Below are 16,980 nucleotides of genomic sequence, written 5' to 3' on the forward strand. Positions count from 1 at the left end.
TCAGGGAGGGGGTCAGTCCTCCTCTCTAGAGATATGGGGGGTAAGTGGCCTCAGGGCCTCCAGAGGACCAGTTTCCTCAGACTGTGGCACATTTCTCACAACCAGAAGAGGTACTTGTGATATTCTAAACCCACCTCTGGCCTGCCAGATTCGCAGCATTTACCAGGCAAGTCTAACCCCCAATCCTCATGGACAACACCTTGGGGAAGTCCAAATGAGGGGGAGACATGTGAGTCCAACCTGCACAAGGCTGCCCTGCATGCAGTAGGAGGGGATTCCCCTACAGCTCCTTGCTCTATCGCCTGCTATCCCGCCTGCCTGTTGCCTCTCCAGAGCAGGCCAATGGGGGACACTGGAACTATATGTGCAGAGGAAGGGGGTAACTCCACAGCCAGGGCCGGGAAGGGGTTCCGTGCTCTTGGGGAGCCACGCCTCACCTTTGAACCTGTCGTCAGAGTCGCTCTCGCTCTCACTATTCTCATCTGGAAAAGTAACAGCAGGAGTGCATGCTTGCTGAGCCACTGCCCCACACCCAACATTTCTTGTGCCCCCCTCCCAGGTCTCCTCACCAGGGATGGATCATAACTCTTCTGGGCCCCCATGGGCCCAAGGTCCCTCTGAGCTCAAACCACAGGTGCTAATTACTATACAAACCCCTATCCATCCACTTCTGATCTGGGGGAAGCTGCTAAAGGCCTGAGCAGGAGGCTGAGCCAGCAGTGAGGCCTACAGGCCTGGATCATAGGGCCTGCCTCTAGGATGCCAAGATTTGAAATGGGAAACAGACCATAGTGCTCAGTAAGTCTGGCCTTTCCTTTTGCCAGAAGCAGATTCCCACACCCACCTCCTTAATCAGGGCCTCACAGCTCAGGCTCCCTTCCCTCTTTGGCCCTCCCCTTCCATGTGCCACTTCTTGAGAGGACTCTCCCCTCCTAGAAGGCAGGAGGATCCTATGACTGGCCCACAGAAGGGTCAACTGAGGCTAGTCTGTGCCTCTCCCCATTCCTACTGCCCAAGGGCCCCAGACACCTGAACCAGGTCAGACATCAAGGCCTACCTCTTAGTGATGCTGTCTCAATGCTGGACATAGACAGCTTTTTTAACCTCTTCTTTCCCCTCTTGGCATTGTAGATGGAGTTAATTCTTTGGACAAGCTGGGTGAGAAAAGCAGGAAGGGTGAGGCAACCCTAACACCAGCTGCCCCTACTTCTAAGAAGGCTGATTAGTAGTCCATTCATTCCCTCAAGGTGCAAGCAGAACCATCCTCCACACACACACTGGGCCCAGTACTAGTCTCCATGCTGCACTGCCCCAGAGTGCAGACTGGCTGGTGGCTCTCTATCTCCCTCACCCCTAAGTGGTCTCCTGCCCCAAAACAAGGATGTTAAACTTAGCTCCCCAGAGGAAGGAACTGTGATCAAACTACACAGGATGGGAGCTTCTGAGTCCCCAGAGTCACTGAACCAACAGAGACAAAGAGCTCCTCAGACGTAATAACAGGAACAAGGATTGGAGCCTTTCCCTCTAGGCTATAACCCGGGGCCACGACAGGAAGGAGCTAAATTCCCAATATACCCAAGCATTGTTTGTAGGCTAAAAATACCATTTGGCTAAATCCTGCCACTTTGGGCTGGGGATTTGGGTCTGACTGCCTGTGTGTGCAAATCATTGCTGAAAACTCAATTCTGAAAGTCAGAGAAAGGAAGACCCAAATTGGAGTCCTAGGTCCTTCAAAGCCTGGAAGTTTTTGTGTAGGCACAGAGAGATCTGCACACGTACACCTCGCACTCACTAATGGGGAGTCTCCTGATGGATTGGTTTCCGGTAGCTCAATGGCATGGAGTGCTCCCTGGGGGGAGAGGCTAGCCTGTCCTTTCCCTAACATCTGTGCAACCACGAATCACTTAATCCATCTTTGCTAATAAGATAGGGACTTAACCAGATGAAAAAGAAAGGCCAGTGCAGGGATCCAAAACTCATTCAAGGAGAACTGAGGAAGCAGCCCCAGATTAGGGAAGGACAGACCAGAGGGAGTTGCCCACCTGCCCGCCCACCTGCCCAGCCAGCCCCAGGGCGGCCCCTCCAGGGAGGCTACCTTAGGAATGCGCCGGGCCCTGCGGCTGGACAGCAACTCGCTGGTGGTGCTAAGGCTGTCCTCGTTGAGGCTGGAGGGTGAAGACGGCAGGCTCAGCTGAGCCAGCAGCAGCATGTCGTCATGGCTGTGCCTCTTGGGTAATCGCGGCAGTCTGTGGCTCTTCCTCTCTGACCAGTTCCCACTGCGCAAGGACTGGCTGCTGGGCTTCAGAGAGAGCTGGCATGGGGGAGAAAATGTGGGAGAGGGCTTCAGCACAGATGCCTTGGCTGGCATCCCTGGCTCCCCCGAATCCCACCCTGGAATTTCCCTCTGCCTGTGTTTCCTCTCCTAAGACCTCAGCTGCTAATCAGCAGGTCAGGGCTAGATGAGATACGTGCTTCCACAAAGGAAGCTGAACCACCTCTGCCAGAAAAAAGAAAACAGAGGCTAAGAAAACTGGGCTCTCATCTGAATGGAAAGAGAAGGACAAGAGGGAATTCTGGGGGCTCTTCCTGAGTTTTGAGACTAGGCTTAGCCTTCACTCCTTATTCAGCCTGGCCCCCAATCCAGTCCTAAAAGACTTCTTTGGCAGGGGCTATAATCCACATGGCAGCCTGGCCCTGCTCACCTCTTCCAGGAAGAACATAAGGGTTTTGGGTTCTCATTCCCAAAGCCCAGCAAGGAGGGCCTCACAGCCAGGTGGCTGCTTCGCCACCGCTGCCCCTTCCTAGCCCTGACCTGCTCCCTGGGTCTACACTAGCACCCTTCTGCATAGGCACCTTACTCTCCACAGATCCTGCTCCCTGCTAGAAAGGCAGCACCCCTGCCAACTCAGCCCACCTCCCACCCACTGTCTGCATCTGGCATCGTCCCTCATCACTCTTCGGCCAGCCCTCCTTCCTCCTGTCCCCCAGAGTCCTCTTCCCACTTCCCAATGATGCTGGCCACACAAATTCAGCAGAAGCCTGTTTGAATATAGCGCATGAGAAAGGTGAATCTCTTATAAAAATGTTACATCATTCCAAAGCCAGATCATTTCTACATTCTCCAGCCAATGTTAGAAAATGTCCAGGTCCCATTTGCAAAGAGAAGTGGAGTTGCCTGGGCAGGTCGGAGAGAGCGCCTCCATTCTCCTGCCTCCTGTCCAGCCTGGACAAGGCTGGAATGAGCTGAAGTCTAATGGTCTCCTTGGACTCTTTCTATCAGTCCATTCCTTGAAGATTCAGTCTTATTTCCTCCAACACGAGTGGCTCCAGGTCTGGTGGACACCTGTCTGGCTCTCCAAATCTGGTTCTTGGGCCTAGGCCTGGCCCCCAAGTGGGGCCAGAGCTGAGGAATACCAAGACTCAGAACAGGGCCCCGTCTTCCTGATGCCCACAGAAGGGGAGCAGGAGCAATGATAAGACAGGAGGCAGCCAGGGCTCATGCCTCAGTGTTGCAGCGTAGAGCTCGAGTAGTAAAGGGAAGAACAGGGGTGGGGTGCCCCAGGAGCACATCTTGCTTGCCCACAAGGATTTCAACATGGGAGAAGTCCCTGCCTGCAGAGCTCTTTCCTGAGGTCACCTCCTTTGCCAAGCACTAGTGAGGGAAGGAGTGGGAGTGGGAGCAGACCAGAACCCCAGTAGGACAGGCCTCCACTGCGGCCCTCACACTGGCCCACGTTGGGGCTGCCATTACCTGAGTGGGTGGGTTGTTGTACTTCCTGTCCTGAGGACCCCACATCCTGTGCAAAGAGTCCAAGGAGTTTTCGCACAATTGCTGTGATTTTCGTCCTGCTCTTCGGCTCTTTAAGTCCACATCCTCATATGGATTCTCCTTGGGCAGATCTCCTGCAGAAGGGGCGACGTTAGAGACTGAGAGAAGGGAAGGAGGAAATACACGCACTCACAAATAAACAAGCAGAATTCCTGTGAACCAGAGAGAATGCCTTCTGCCTGGCCCTTCAGGCCGTGAGTCATACAGCTGCCCGTCTGCAGCGGGGAGGCTACAAACAGATCCCGGCTCCAAGTCCAGAAGCAAACCCCCCGCTCCTCGTTCAGTTCAGCCTCGTCTGGCCTCTGCTTTATAAATTCAGAGATTGCACAAGACGGGCTCAGCTACCCCTGCCTGTGCCCAGCCAGGGGACAAAGCCAGCACCAGGCTTCATTCCTTGGCTCCAGTCCTCCTGCTGTGAAAGCCCCAGAGATACACAGCACAAGGTAGGAAAGGCTTCCAGAGGTCACACGCTGTCCTGCTACTGAAGCTCCCTGAGGACCCACGCTGGGGGATGGGCACAGATGGACACTAACCAACTACAAAGAGCACTCCCGGGCCTCCCTCTCCCTTACTGTACTATGCACCCATTCTTTCAGGGCAGGTCTGCTATCTGGCACACGGGTAACCCCACAGCAGACCAGGGGTCAGTGGAGCAGTGACAGCTCAGTCATGATCTGCTCCATGAACCACTCTCACTACGGTGTCACTCTGTTTCCTCCAGGTGTCACTCTGTTTCCTCCACCACTGGGCTCTTCTGCAAGAAGAGACCAGTCTTTGCTCCCCTTTTGGACTTAGACCTCCTGCTGTGACATGGGGGCTGTGTGACAGGCCTGATAGCCATCAGGGCCAAAGAGGGGAGGAGGGGAGTTTTCGCTTCTCGGGACTGATTCCTAAAATGCCTGGCAGGAAACACTAGACGGGCACTACCAGCCAACCTCAGGAAGTCAAAGGCATAGTCCCCGCTCGTCAAAGCGACTCCTTCCCATCAGACTCCTTCCCACTCCTTCCCAGACAGCCGCACCTGTCTGCCCCTTTCCCTGCAACATATACCTGGACTTCCCTACACACCAGGAACACCAGGTGCCAGGGCAGTCCTGGCTCAATCCTGCAGCAGATCTGTGGGCACTATGAGTGAATACAGCTCTCTGCTCCCCTTTCCCTTGTCTTTCCATATCCTCCCTGCAAATCAATGTCCCTGTCTGGGACTTGGGACCTAGGCACCAGTGGCCAACATGTATGCCACCCTCTGCTCGGGGGCAGCATACATGAAGAGAACAGGGCTCACTCCTCTTCTCTCCGTTCAGCAGCAGGATGGAGCCTGGTAGCTGCTGAGCCCTACAGACGCCTAGATGTGCCTTGCACCCCAGAGGAATCCCGATACTAGTTCTCAGGGAACAAGCAGAAGAAAGAGCTACAGGACTAGAAATAAGGCCACTGGGAGTGTAGGCTTTCCTAGGATGGGACACAGGAGAAAAACAAACCCCTGTATGCTTACAGAATTCTCAATTTCCAGAGTCAAGATTCCCCTCTAAACTGGGAGTATCTACTCATTACTACCATGGAAAGAAACACTGAATTTAGGAAATAAATTCACAGAGGTAGGAGGAAGGAGAAGGTGTGAAGGACAATTTCTGTCACAGCTCATCGGGCTGCCAGAGGAGCAACACAAATCTCTTGAAGGTCTGAGTCAAGAATGGGTCAAGATAGGATTTGGGACTAGGACTAGATGAAGTGATTCCGAGCACTGAGCAGAGTCCCCAGCAACTGAGCAGACGTTTTCCTGTAACACAGTCATGCTATAAAGATGACTGGTCTCCATTCCAGAGTCCTGACTAAGCAGAGCCGGCCTAGCAACCCTGCCTCAAGAAGCCAAGCAACAAAACTGGCAGCCAGCCTACCCCACTCTGGGTACTTAGGGAGGATGCAGGATAGACTCAGTACTTCTTGGTCCCTCTCCAATATAGAACCTGTACTGATGAGGTGGGAGGATCAGGAGTGCCAGGACACAATACTCCTGATCCTGGAAAATAGGACTAGAGCATCATTGTTCAGAGAGAGGCAGAAAGAACATTTATTCCAAGCTCATCAAATCCAAACTGCCTTGGGCTGGATGACCAGCCAGAGTCCTTATCATCATCCCTGAACCAACAGGATGACCTTGTCTCAACTCCTTTAGATCAGAGTTTCTCCAAAGTACTGACATTTGGGGCTGGGATGATTCTCGTTGTGGTGGGCTCTTCTGTGCATTCAAAGGATACTTAGCAGCAACCCTGGCCTCAATCTACTAGATGATAGTAGCATCCCCTCAGTTCTAATAACCAAAAATGTCTCCAGACACTGTCAAATGTCCCTTGAGCAGATGGATAAATGCATACATAGATGGAGTTGGGGGGGGGGGGGAGGAAGGAAGGGAGGGAGGGAGGGAGGGAGGGAGGGAGGGAGGAAGGAAATACAAATGGGTGGATGGATGAAATTACCCCCTGCCCTGTTCAGAATCACTGCTTTAGATAGATGTTTCTAAACTTCTTAACAGATTCTGAGTGCCATGACATGACTCCCAAGGCAAATTCTCTTTCCTCCATTCTTCCTTCCTTTCTCTCTCTCCTTCCTTCTCTCTTCCTTCTTTCTTTCCCAAGAATCAGACCTTTGAACACTGATACAAAGTCCAAAGCTCCAAGAAACAGATGCAGGAGACTGAGGCCCAGGAAGTAACAGATATGCAACACTGAGGCACATCAATGACAACCTGAAAGAGAACAGTTGGGAACACCAGGATTTCAATACTTATATTGCCTCTGGCAATGAAATTCAGGAAAGCCTCAAAAGCATGTTCCCCCTGCTTCCCAGCCTCAACACCAGCCTCTTTCTTTTTCAGCAATGTTTAAAATCTTCTGATAGAACCAGGCCACTCATCACTGCTCCAGGAAATGACTGCTGGCCCCAGCCCAAGTCCTGCCTCCGCAGCCTTAGCCGGGCCCTCACAGCCCTAGTTCACCTGCTACTCTCCTGTTCTTGGCCACCGTTTTGGAGCTGTCTCGTGGACATACTCCCAGTCATCCTTCCAGGAAATAAGGATGCCCAAGGGATGGGGATAACAGGCAGAGGCCAAGCGGGCCCTGAGAACCACACCTGAACCTGCTAAGAGAAAATTAATCCCAAAGCAATGGCTCAGAGCCAAGAGAGGAGGAGGGCTGGGGAATCAGGCTTGGTGGGGGGAAGCAGGACTACAGCAAGGCTGGCGAAGCTACAGGTGAGTGGAGAGAGACATGGTGAAGATTTAGCAGGGGCAGAGAGGGAGACAAGAAGCCTGGCAGGCCACCAGACTGTCACCTGCATTCCCGCATGCACAGATATCTTGAGGGCGATCCACACTGGCTGCCTGAGGAGAGGGAGAAGAGGTAGGCCCTCTTCTCCAGCAGCCTGGCCCTGAGCAGCCCCATCTCATCAAGCCCAGCTGGGGAAGCCAGAGGTCTCAACCCTTCCCAGCTTCGCTGATGAGATATGGAACAAGGGCATCGCCAAGAATTTCTGCTTTGCACTCTTTTAAAGGGGATTGTCAGAGCCCAAACTTATCACACTGATCCTCTTGAAGGAAGAAACCAGCCCTGCCTCCACTCCTCCCCACAGCTCTTTTGGTCATTAACCACACACACCAAACAGTTTTCACTCACCACACACACAACTGGAAGAACCAGTTAGGAGGAAAGGTGTGTGTGTGCACAGACACCGAGAACTTCTCTCACCAGAATCCTAAGCTCCCTGGCCACACCCTGGCTAGCCCCCCACCCCCATCCCCATCTGTAGCTTCCTTGTCAAAACTTCTCCCAGTTCCATCCAGCTGTTTCTCCCGGTGCTCAGCCTCTTCCCCTCCTTCAAGCATTGGAGAGAGCTCCAGGATAAAGGCCCAACTCCCCCCCCCCTCCACCAACCCCCATGACACACAGCACATCACATAGGGAGCTCTTAGGGGTCAACTGTTCCCCACCCTCCAAGCCTAGACACCTTTCTCCAACTGCCCACGCACCATCCCCTGGGCTGCACCTCTGGGCTGCAGCCTCAATGTTGTTAGGTACCCTCTGTTCCTTACTACTTTCCGGCCTGGGGACAAATGAGAGAAGCCAGAGAGAGCAAGCTGCTCAAAAAGCTTTGCAGTCAGGCTGACTGACCCTGTCCCCAGCTCCCATCCAGCTCAAGTTCCTGGAAACTCTCCCTCAGCCCCAACTAGCTGATGGGAGTGGGAATCTCTGCAGGAATGCAGTCCAGGCTCCCTGGTCAGGCGCCGAGGCCACTCCACATAACTCCCTAACAAGCTGCTTCCTCGGGTGCATTTTTAAGTGTCAGGCTCAAAATGCAAATGATTATAAGGCTTTGTAGGATAGCAGCATCTTCCAGGGGCAGATGTCAAATTGGACAGGCGAGAATTAACAGCCCCCAGGAAGTGGCAAAGCAGTAACTTTATATTTGAACCCCTCTATTGCAAATTAGCAGGATAAACCTCAGCCTGTCTCGGAATATCCCACCCCAGGTCCCCAGGCGTCATGCCTGGTGTAGGCAGGAAGCCAACAAATTCCCCAGGGCCCCTCGTTCAAGTCCATTGCTCACAGAGAAGACATGTTAGTTTCTGGGCCAAATGATCCTCAGCCTCTAAGAGACCAGAAACTCCAATCAGCTGGTCCCCAAGGTGGAGATTTAACCCGGGTGCTCCTTGCCCCCCACAGCCCTATTATCACACACCCAAAACAAAGCTTTGTCTGTCCTGTGCAAGCAAGGCAGCATAAGAGTTGGTTAATCCAAACAGAACCAGAGACAACCTTAACCTCACAGTGCACAGGCTAAGCCAAGAAAAAAAAAGAAGGCTCCTGGGAAGTCCGAGGTACTTCAATCCCAGACAAAAGTGAAACTGACATTCACAGTTCAGCAACAAGGGCCCTGTGAAGCCTGGGGGGGGGGGGGGGGGGGGGTAAATTCTTGGGCCTATCTCCAGGGAAGGAGAAAGGGATAGATCGACTGGAATCTAAGAGGAAGAGATATTCTCTTATATTTACCTCTAGCATCCCTGGTCTAGAAATTCAGTCAGCACTCTTGTGGGGGATATGAAGAAGGAAGCCGTATCCAGGCACTGAACTAGCTACAAATGCTGAACCCCCCAGACCCCTACCCCACAAAGCTGAAGCAAACCCAGATGCCTGGGTCACTCCTCTGCTCTCCTTCCAACATCCTCCTGAGTACTCCTCCCCTACTCTCTGCACAATGGTCCAAAGATCCAGAAGCTGGGTGAGCAGCTAAGGAACACGCCCCCACTGCAGCCTCATCCCATCCCAGCCCTTACCCCTAGCTCTAGCTCATCCGTTCAGGAAGCATCCACGCTGCTCTGGTATTTCCTTCCCTCCTCGTGCAGCATCCCAACATGGTAGAAAGGAGGATCAGGAGACCCCTCTCCTGAGTCTGGAGGATGAGACCCAGATATCCTTGCCTCCCTCCTCTTCTTCTAACTTGACCAAAGAAGGCCCAGAGAACAACTCTGTTGCCCAGGACAGAGCCCTCCCCAATTCTCATCTCCCTCCACCCCACCCCACCCCAAACAAGCCCAAACAGAGCCTGGGATCACAGAACTCTGGACAGGGGAGAAACAGCTGAAACATCTCTTTCTCTTATTTAAGTTCAGTTGATATAAAAACATTCATCTCCCCACCTGAAATCCCTGGACAGCCCAGACAGGCTGCAGAGCCTTCTCAGAGAAGAGGCTCACAGCGTGGGCAGAGCTTGTCTTGCGGGGCGGGGAGTGGGGGGGGGGGGTTGGGGGGCAGGAGCTCAGAACTAGAGCCTCCTCTGTCCACTGCAGCAGCTGCACCAGGTTCTCCCAAGGGCCCCGGGCAGCAAGAATACATTCCGATTTCTTCTCAACTAGAGGAAACAGGAATGTACCCTGCAACGAGAGTGGGGAGGAAGATGAGGATGTGCCTCGGATCCATCCCCAGGGCTCTTGACCTCAACTCTGGAGACCATGTGTACAAAGCTTTTTTCCCAGTGTTAAGGGAAAATGCCTCCCTCCCTAAACACTTTTTCTATTCTAGGGATCCCACTCCCACAGTCTTCCTGTTATGACCTCATTTTGGATGGCTATATCCTACACTCTGTTCCTGGGGAAAGCAGTGCTATTTCCCCAGAAATGCTGGCCCAGCAAGTCATAAAGAGAAAATGATGAAACTGGTGTCTCAGAGCAAATGAGGGAATACATGAGCTCTCCTTCCAAAGATTCCCCAGTCTTAGGAAAATCTGAAAGGTTCTCCACTAGGGCCACTTCTCTCTCTAATGTGTTCATTAAGACTACCATCTCCAGCCTCAAGGCCTAACACAGAGATGAAAAAGGAGGGGTCAAGTGCACAAACCCATCGCTTCTCTTCTCCAGTGACTGACTCACACACACACATTACTTGAACAAAACTGAAGTACCCCATGGAGAGAATGAGGCCAGGGTTAAAATAAAGCCCCAAATAAATGCACCCCACCCCAGTCTGTTGGTTTTTCGTGGACTCTGGAACACAAGTTTGCCAATACTGAGTCCTCTCAGTTGTTGAAGGACAATCCTCCACAGCACCTTACATTTCTGACTTGTGAGTAAGAAGAATGAACTATCTGCAATACTATTTCACAGACGTATAGCAAATGACCTCAGAAGACATAGAGAGTGTGTCTCTCCAGGGTAGAGGCAGATTTGTTTCCTGACCAGGACAAAGATAATGTCTCTTTGTGGGGCAAAGGTTGGACACGTTTGCTGGCCACTCCCTGAAAAGACTGGGTTCCTTAAGCTTGGAGCTCCTCAGCTGGAAACAGACCCAATGTATGTACAGCCTCTACCTGGACCTCCTCCACACTGCTCATGTGACCTGGCATCACGGGAACCCATGTGAACACAGAGCTCATGCTGCCTGCTGTGTCGTGAGTAATAAAGTCCTTTGTCTCCAATCCAAGAGTCTTGTGTCTTCTGTCAGCATCTGTGAAACTGAGGAGGGCTAAGCTTGTTTGCAAGCAGATGCTTTCTCGACACCACTTGCTTTAAGAGAAAGTAGGAGAGAGAGATACCAAGGACCAGGCATTGTGCTAGGTATGTGGATAAACATTTTATTTCATTGAGTCCTAACAATAATCCTTTGAAGTATTATTACTATTATCACCATTTTCGCCAACACTCTAACATCATCATCATCACTTCGTAAGAGAAGACAAAGGCCTCAGATAAGTGATTTGCCTAAGGACACACAGCTAAGGAAGGACACACAACTAAGGAAGCCTTCTAAAAATTAAAAAAGGATGATGTGGTTTTTCCCTTTTTTGTGGTCCCAGAAGCCCTGTGGGTTTCAGTTCATTCAAGGTCAGGTTTTAATTTCTTAGCTGCTCAGTCTTTGCTAAGCTGCTTCCTCTGGTGCCCATTTTCTCGAGAAGTTCCAGAAGCTGGGCCAAATCTGCCTATGGTGAATAAAGCGGAAGCTGGGAGTGTCCCTCCTGTTCCTGTCCTGCAGCCCCCAGAGATGAGCCACCCCACCACCTCAGCCACAGCTTACCCACAATATCTTCATAGGCATTCTCTTCTAAAGTGCTTTTGGATCCAAACTTGGGTTGGCTCTCAGTACCATTCTCAGTGGGAGAAGAGGGGTACAGGGACTGGAGACTGGATGCATCCTCAAACTCAAAGGATTTTCTGTGGATAACAAGAGCAGGAGTCATTCCATCAAAACTAGATTCCACTGCCTTGTTGGGGGAGTGGGCAACAGCAAAGACCAGAGGTCCTCCTCATCCTCAAACTCAAAGGATTTTCTGTGGATAACAAGAGCAGGAGTCATTCCATCAAAACTAGATTCCACTGCCTTGTTGGGGGAGTGGGCAACAGCAAAGACCAGAGGTCCTCCTCATCAACCAGATACCAAGCAATGCATCAAGACAGACCAAAACTTACCATTCAAATGAGGAGAAAATGGTCTGAGAAGTCCCAGACTGAGTGCCTGCAAATAATGCCAGTAACAACTCCCACGGCTAAGAAGGGTGTTATGTGTCAGATGCTGTAGCAAACACACGTGTACCTCATTAATCTTCACAATATTCCTACGAGCTCTTGTGCCATTTTATGAATGAGGAGACGGAGGCTCAGGGAGATGAAGTGACAAGAGGCAGGACTCACCCAGGCTGTCTGGCTCCAGGGTGTCAGCTTTTGACCTGGGCCTCCAAGGCCTGGAGCATATCATCCTTGAGAAGCACCTGCCAGTACCACGAGAATGGAGTACCCATTCTGCCTCTGGACTCCCCCATCATGCCTGCATCCTGGCAAGGGCTCTTGATCTAAACAGGGGGTAAGGGCTCAACAGTGGCCGGGTGATGCCCAGGGCTGTTTGGGAGTCGGGAAGCAGCTAGTGGTAGATGGGTTTTTGGAAGAAAAAAAGGCTGAGACCTCCAAAGAAATCACAGTGCTTCTGAGGTGGAACTAGGAGGACCGTTTTTAGTCAAGCTACTTCCAAGACCCAACTTCCCTTCAGCTAGTCACCTGCTCCTTTCCATACTGCAAATGGCCATCCCGTCTACTGCAGAAATTTCCAAACCACAGCTTGTTAGCACCTCAGACAGCTTGAGCCCACTGTACTCTCTACTCCTCCCCTCCATTATTTAAGACTTGACCCCTGCTGCATCCTCTCTCTCTCTCCAAGGCAGCTGCCAGCAGGCTCCTGGGGGGTGGGGGGTGGGAAGGAGAGGCACGGACTGAAGACCTCCTCCCACCCACTAACACCTCCCTCCTCTTCTGGGTACCATTAGACATTTCAGCCTTTCTCTCTTGTTTAATGAAAAATTCACTAGAGTCTTAGGTTAGGGTACAAGTCAAGGACGAATGGTGTCCTAAAACCACATTCTGTTCTCAGCTTGCCTGGCTACTCTGGAGCACTGGACACAGCTGAACACTCTATATTGGCACTCTCCTTCCTTCGCCTCTATGACATAGTCAATAGCGTCTTTGGCAATTACTTTTCAGGATCTTGAGAGAGATTCACCTTTTCTACTTGTCTTTTAAATGCCAGGGTCTCTCAGTCCTGTCTTCAGGATTCTCTTTCTCACTATGTATTTTTGGGGGCCAAATACTGATGGCCATCGCTGAATCTACCATTCTTACCATGATGGGTCACAAATCTGTCTCTGACCCAGACTTCTCACTGAGTTAAATATCCAATGGTTGAGTGCAGTGGTTCCTGAATGCGGGCCCACAGAAACTACTGGTCTGAGATGAAGCTCTCATGGATAAACATAGTTCTTGAGTCAGTAAATGAGATACAAATCATGTTCAGCCAAATTACCCTTGAAAATCCCTTAGGTAGGCACCACACTGAAGACCAACACGGTGTCTTTGATTAAGACTAATACAGTCAGTTTCTCCGGACTTTTTAACAGATTTCTTTCCCTTCTGTTGAATACCTGAAGAAACATTTGGCATGCATTTTTTAAAGTAAGGTATATTAAATATAAGATTCATACCTTACACAATAGAAACAAACTCACCATCTCATGATCAAGGGAATATGTCCACTGTTTGAACAGGCAAATAAAATACCCTGCACTTTTTGAATGGTCTTCCCCCCACCCCAAGAGCACAGATGTTTCAATTTGCGAAGTTAATTCTTATGTGAAGTGACCCTACCATATATGGGGTGTGTGTGTGTGTGTGTGTATGTTATGTATAAATGTAATGTGTGTGGGAGTATGTATAAAACCTTCAGGCTGATGTACTCTCCTGCACTCCCTTTTTCCACCTAGCTAAATGCAAATTTTTTGCTTTTCTAAATTTAGCTCAGCAACCCCCCCTATAAGGAGGCTTCCATCACTCCCCAGCCTAATTTAGCTGCCTCTTCCTTTGGGTCTCTTTAGCACCCTACGCTGACAGGGATTCACATCACACAGAGCAGCATCTAGGATTTATTTGTGTATCTATCTCCTGTACCACATCAAGAATGGAAGAATGGAAAAACCATATCTTATTTGACCCTGTGTCCCCTTAACCAGTACAAGGTTTGGTGCATGGCAGGCTCTCCATGGGTGTTTATAAAAATGGATAAATAAGAACAAAGCAAACACTCTTGGCAGGTTGTTAAAGACTTAAAAGCCAGTGAGCACACTGGGGTGAACCAAAACATTGGATTACCCTTAGCCAAGGGCTCTTCTGGCCCATGGATCTGAAACTTTCTGATGTTTTCTTCTCATGGCTGAACTTCTTCTCATTCCAGTTATCTATATGAGATGGGTTATGCTGGATGCAGCCTGAAATTGGGGTCCAATGGAAGAATCCCAAGAAGTGAAATAAACCCAAATGCCATCTGACTTTGGTTTAGAAGAGAAAGGCAGTGAGGGAGAAGGGGATAGGTTCTCCCAAGGAGGCAGGCCACCAGCCTACCTCAATTCAGAGAAAAAGACACCTGTCAACTTTTCCCAACCCCAGCAGCTATAATTGTGGTAGTCCAGGGTCAGGAGTGCTGAGACTGACCAGGAAGCCAATGAGAGTGTCAGGACAAGTCATCTCAGACATGACCAAGAAACCAGTAGAATGTTCTTTGACTCCTTTTTCCATCAGTCTCCCCTTTCAGGATCCAAGGATCCCCTCTCCCTCTAGGGCCAGGGTCCCTAAATGCCAGGAAGCCCTCAGGAAAGAGAAAATCACCTTAAATATATCAATCTACCATGTTAATGACAACATGCAGTATTCGGATGGTGCTTCCCTCAAAGAAATAAGTTTCTAATGCTGGCATTTCAGGTGGTCATGAGGCTAAGATCCTACTAGTAGTCCTTTTATCTAAAAGGAAGGTGGCCCTACCCCTCCCACAGGGACGAAGGAAATTCCAACAGGGCTCAAGACACAGCCCGACTATCCCCCAAAGGCCAAATCTACCCACACCTTCAGTAGACAGCATTTGAAAGAACTGCTTCCACCCTCGCACTCACATTTATGTATCGTTATCCTGCAAGGGTAGAGTGATCTCTTTTTCACCTAACTCATGTTACCACCTGACAATTATTCACTGCTTCAGGACCTAGGGAGCAGTCCTGGCTGCGACCCACAGTTACAGTCTGCTTCTGCATCTTCCATTGAAAAGAAAGCCACGGTGCCCGCCTGTTGCGACACTGGAGGAGCATTCGTTACCTGCTCTGGGACTTGCGGTGACCACGCAGGTCCTTCTTGGGTCTCCGAGTGACTGGTGGGGCTGGGGTGGAGGGCAGGGGGGGTGGAGCAGCAGGTGTGGGCGAAGGAGGTAGACCATTGCTTGGCTTACTCTTGGGGTTCTTGTCAGCCTCATATTCAAAGGTGCGCTTGGGTTTGGGGACAGGGTTCACAGCGGGATCAGGGGAGCTCTTGGATGGCAGCAGCTGAGAGCTCGGGCTATTTCCAGGGGTCCCTGGCTTAGTGGAGCCACTGCCTTCCCTCTCCAGGGGTGGGCCTGCCTCCCCCCCAACTCCGGCCACTCCTCCTGCCCGGCTGCCAGTGCTCACACTCGTGCTCCCCGTCGGTTCCTCCAAGGTGCCCAAGGTCCCAGTCTTCCTTCTCCCTCGGTCTACACTGTAGCAGCTGCTGGGGAGCTGGGGCAGGCCCCGGCCCGGCTGCTCCTTCAGGGCCTGTTCAATTTTCTGGATCCGACTCAGCACTGCGGAGCTCTCTCTCCTGCTGCCGTGCCCCCTGAGGAAGGCGCCGGGCTCACCCCGGCCTGCCCGTCTCTCCAGCCGATAGAAAGAGTCCCGGACAGGGAGCGCCTCTCCCTCCTCCTCGGTCTCAGGGTAGGAGCACTCTGAGAAGGTCCTGCTCATCCTCCGGAGGCCCTTGAAATCGAAGGCTTTTTCTGAGCTGCAGGGGGATGGCGCCACGCTGGGACAACCCTCACTGAGCGCCCACTCGCCCCCAGAGCCCTCTCGCTTCTCCCCGCACACACTCATCCTGGGCGAAGCCTCTCGGCGCCCCTCCCATGCTGAGATCTTCTCCCGGATGCCCAGGCTGTGGGCACGGGTGCCAGTGCGGTTCAGAAAGCAACTCCGTGGGCCGGTTGTTGGCCCTAGGGATGGGGTGCTCTGGGCAAGGGGGAGGCAAGCAGCTACTCCCTCTACATCCTGGGCTGCCCCCAGGACACCGTCCTTCTGGTCCTCTCTCTTGCACACCGAAGGGCTTCTGTCCAAATCACTGAAGTTGGTGGTCTTGAGGGGACAGACGGGTGGTGAAGTGTCTGGGGAGGGAGCTTGAGGATCTGGGGGTGAAAGATCACGGGGGTGCCAGTCCTTGAGGAGCAGCCGGGAGCTGGAGCGGCTTGGGTACCTGCAGGCAGACGTCTCGCTATCACTGAGCGGGTAGATGGGACTCCTCGGTGGGGACAGGACTGGAGGTGGAGAGACTGACTGAGACCTAAAAGCAGCAAAAATGAAAACAGGAAAAGAAGAGAACATGGCAGTGAGTGGCCTGACAGCCAGAGGCACGGTGTTCTATTTCTGGAGCACTCCATATCTCTTTCCTGTAGGACACCCAAGCTCCAAGTAATACACCTTTTGAAGCCATCCTCAACGAGAGGAACAGCTCTGTATCCACCGCAGGGCAAACTCAATGGGTCTCTCTGCCCAGTTCAATCCCAGAGGCCCTGAGCCCCGTCTGGGACAGAGGCCAGCTCTGTGTCAGGTGAGAGAAGCCCAAGAAGCAACCCCTGCCAGCTAGGGAAGCAGTAAGGCCAGGGGTGTGCTGCGAAATGTTTAGCGATCTGCCCTCTGAAAGAGAAAGCACATATCTGTACCATGCGCCAAACTCCACGGTATAAATATTCCAACGTAGCCTCAAGGAACATGGCACTGGGAAGGAATGCTGGTGTTGGGTTCTCAGGAGCCGCTAGAGAGCATCTCTGGCACCTACTTCCTGAGGCACCCCAAATATACACCTGAGCCCTTGGATCTGAACAATTCCCCATCTCCCCTGAAACTTCTGTTAGCAGCACAACATACTGTCTTGACCAGAATTCAGATCCCTGAAGGTCTCAAAAAGCATCAGAAGGGTCCCTCAACAAAGAGTCCTCTCTGCTCTGTCAGCAAAGATGCCTCTGTGGAGCAGAGGCCACCTCCTCAGGCGGCTCCACCCTCCAGTGGCAGCGCCCCTT

At 51.7% G+C, this 16,980-nt stretch overlaps 1 protein-coding gene across 6 annotated transcripts in view; it reads right to left on the reverse strand.

Annotated features, from left to right (window-relative positions):
* DENND2B (DENN domain containing 2B) overlaps positions 1-16,980 on the reverse strand; it is a 163,545-nt gene that overhangs the window by 19,224 nt on the left and 127,341 nt on the right. For 5 of the 6 annotated variants that reach the window (XM_038568992.1, XM_038568990.1, XM_038568991.1 and 2 more), the window contains 6 exons: positions 15,000-16,244; positions 11,392-11,528; positions 3,752-3,903; positions 2,096-2,311; positions 1,058-1,154; positions 438-482 (listed from right to left, as the gene is read on the reverse strand). In XM_038568992.1, coding sequence (XP_038424920.1) covers positions 438-482; positions 1,058-1,154; positions 2,096-2,311; positions 3,752-3,903; positions 11,392-11,528; positions 15,000-16,244 — 1,892 coding nt within the window. The remainder of the gene's footprint in view (positions 1-437; positions 483-1,057; positions 1,155-2,095; positions 2,312-3,751; positions 3,904-11,391; positions 11,529-14,999; positions 16,245-16,980) is intronic. The other variant, XM_038568994.1, reaches the window with a different exon arrangement.

The sequence above is a fragment of the Canis lupus genome, chromosome 21, assembly GCF_011100685.1.
Source record: "Canis lupus familiaris isolate Mischka breed German Shepherd chromosome 21, alternate assembly UU_Cfam_GSD_1.0, whole genome shotgun sequence".
NCBI lineage: Eukaryota > Metazoa > Chordata > Mammalia > Carnivora > Canidae > Canis > Canis lupus.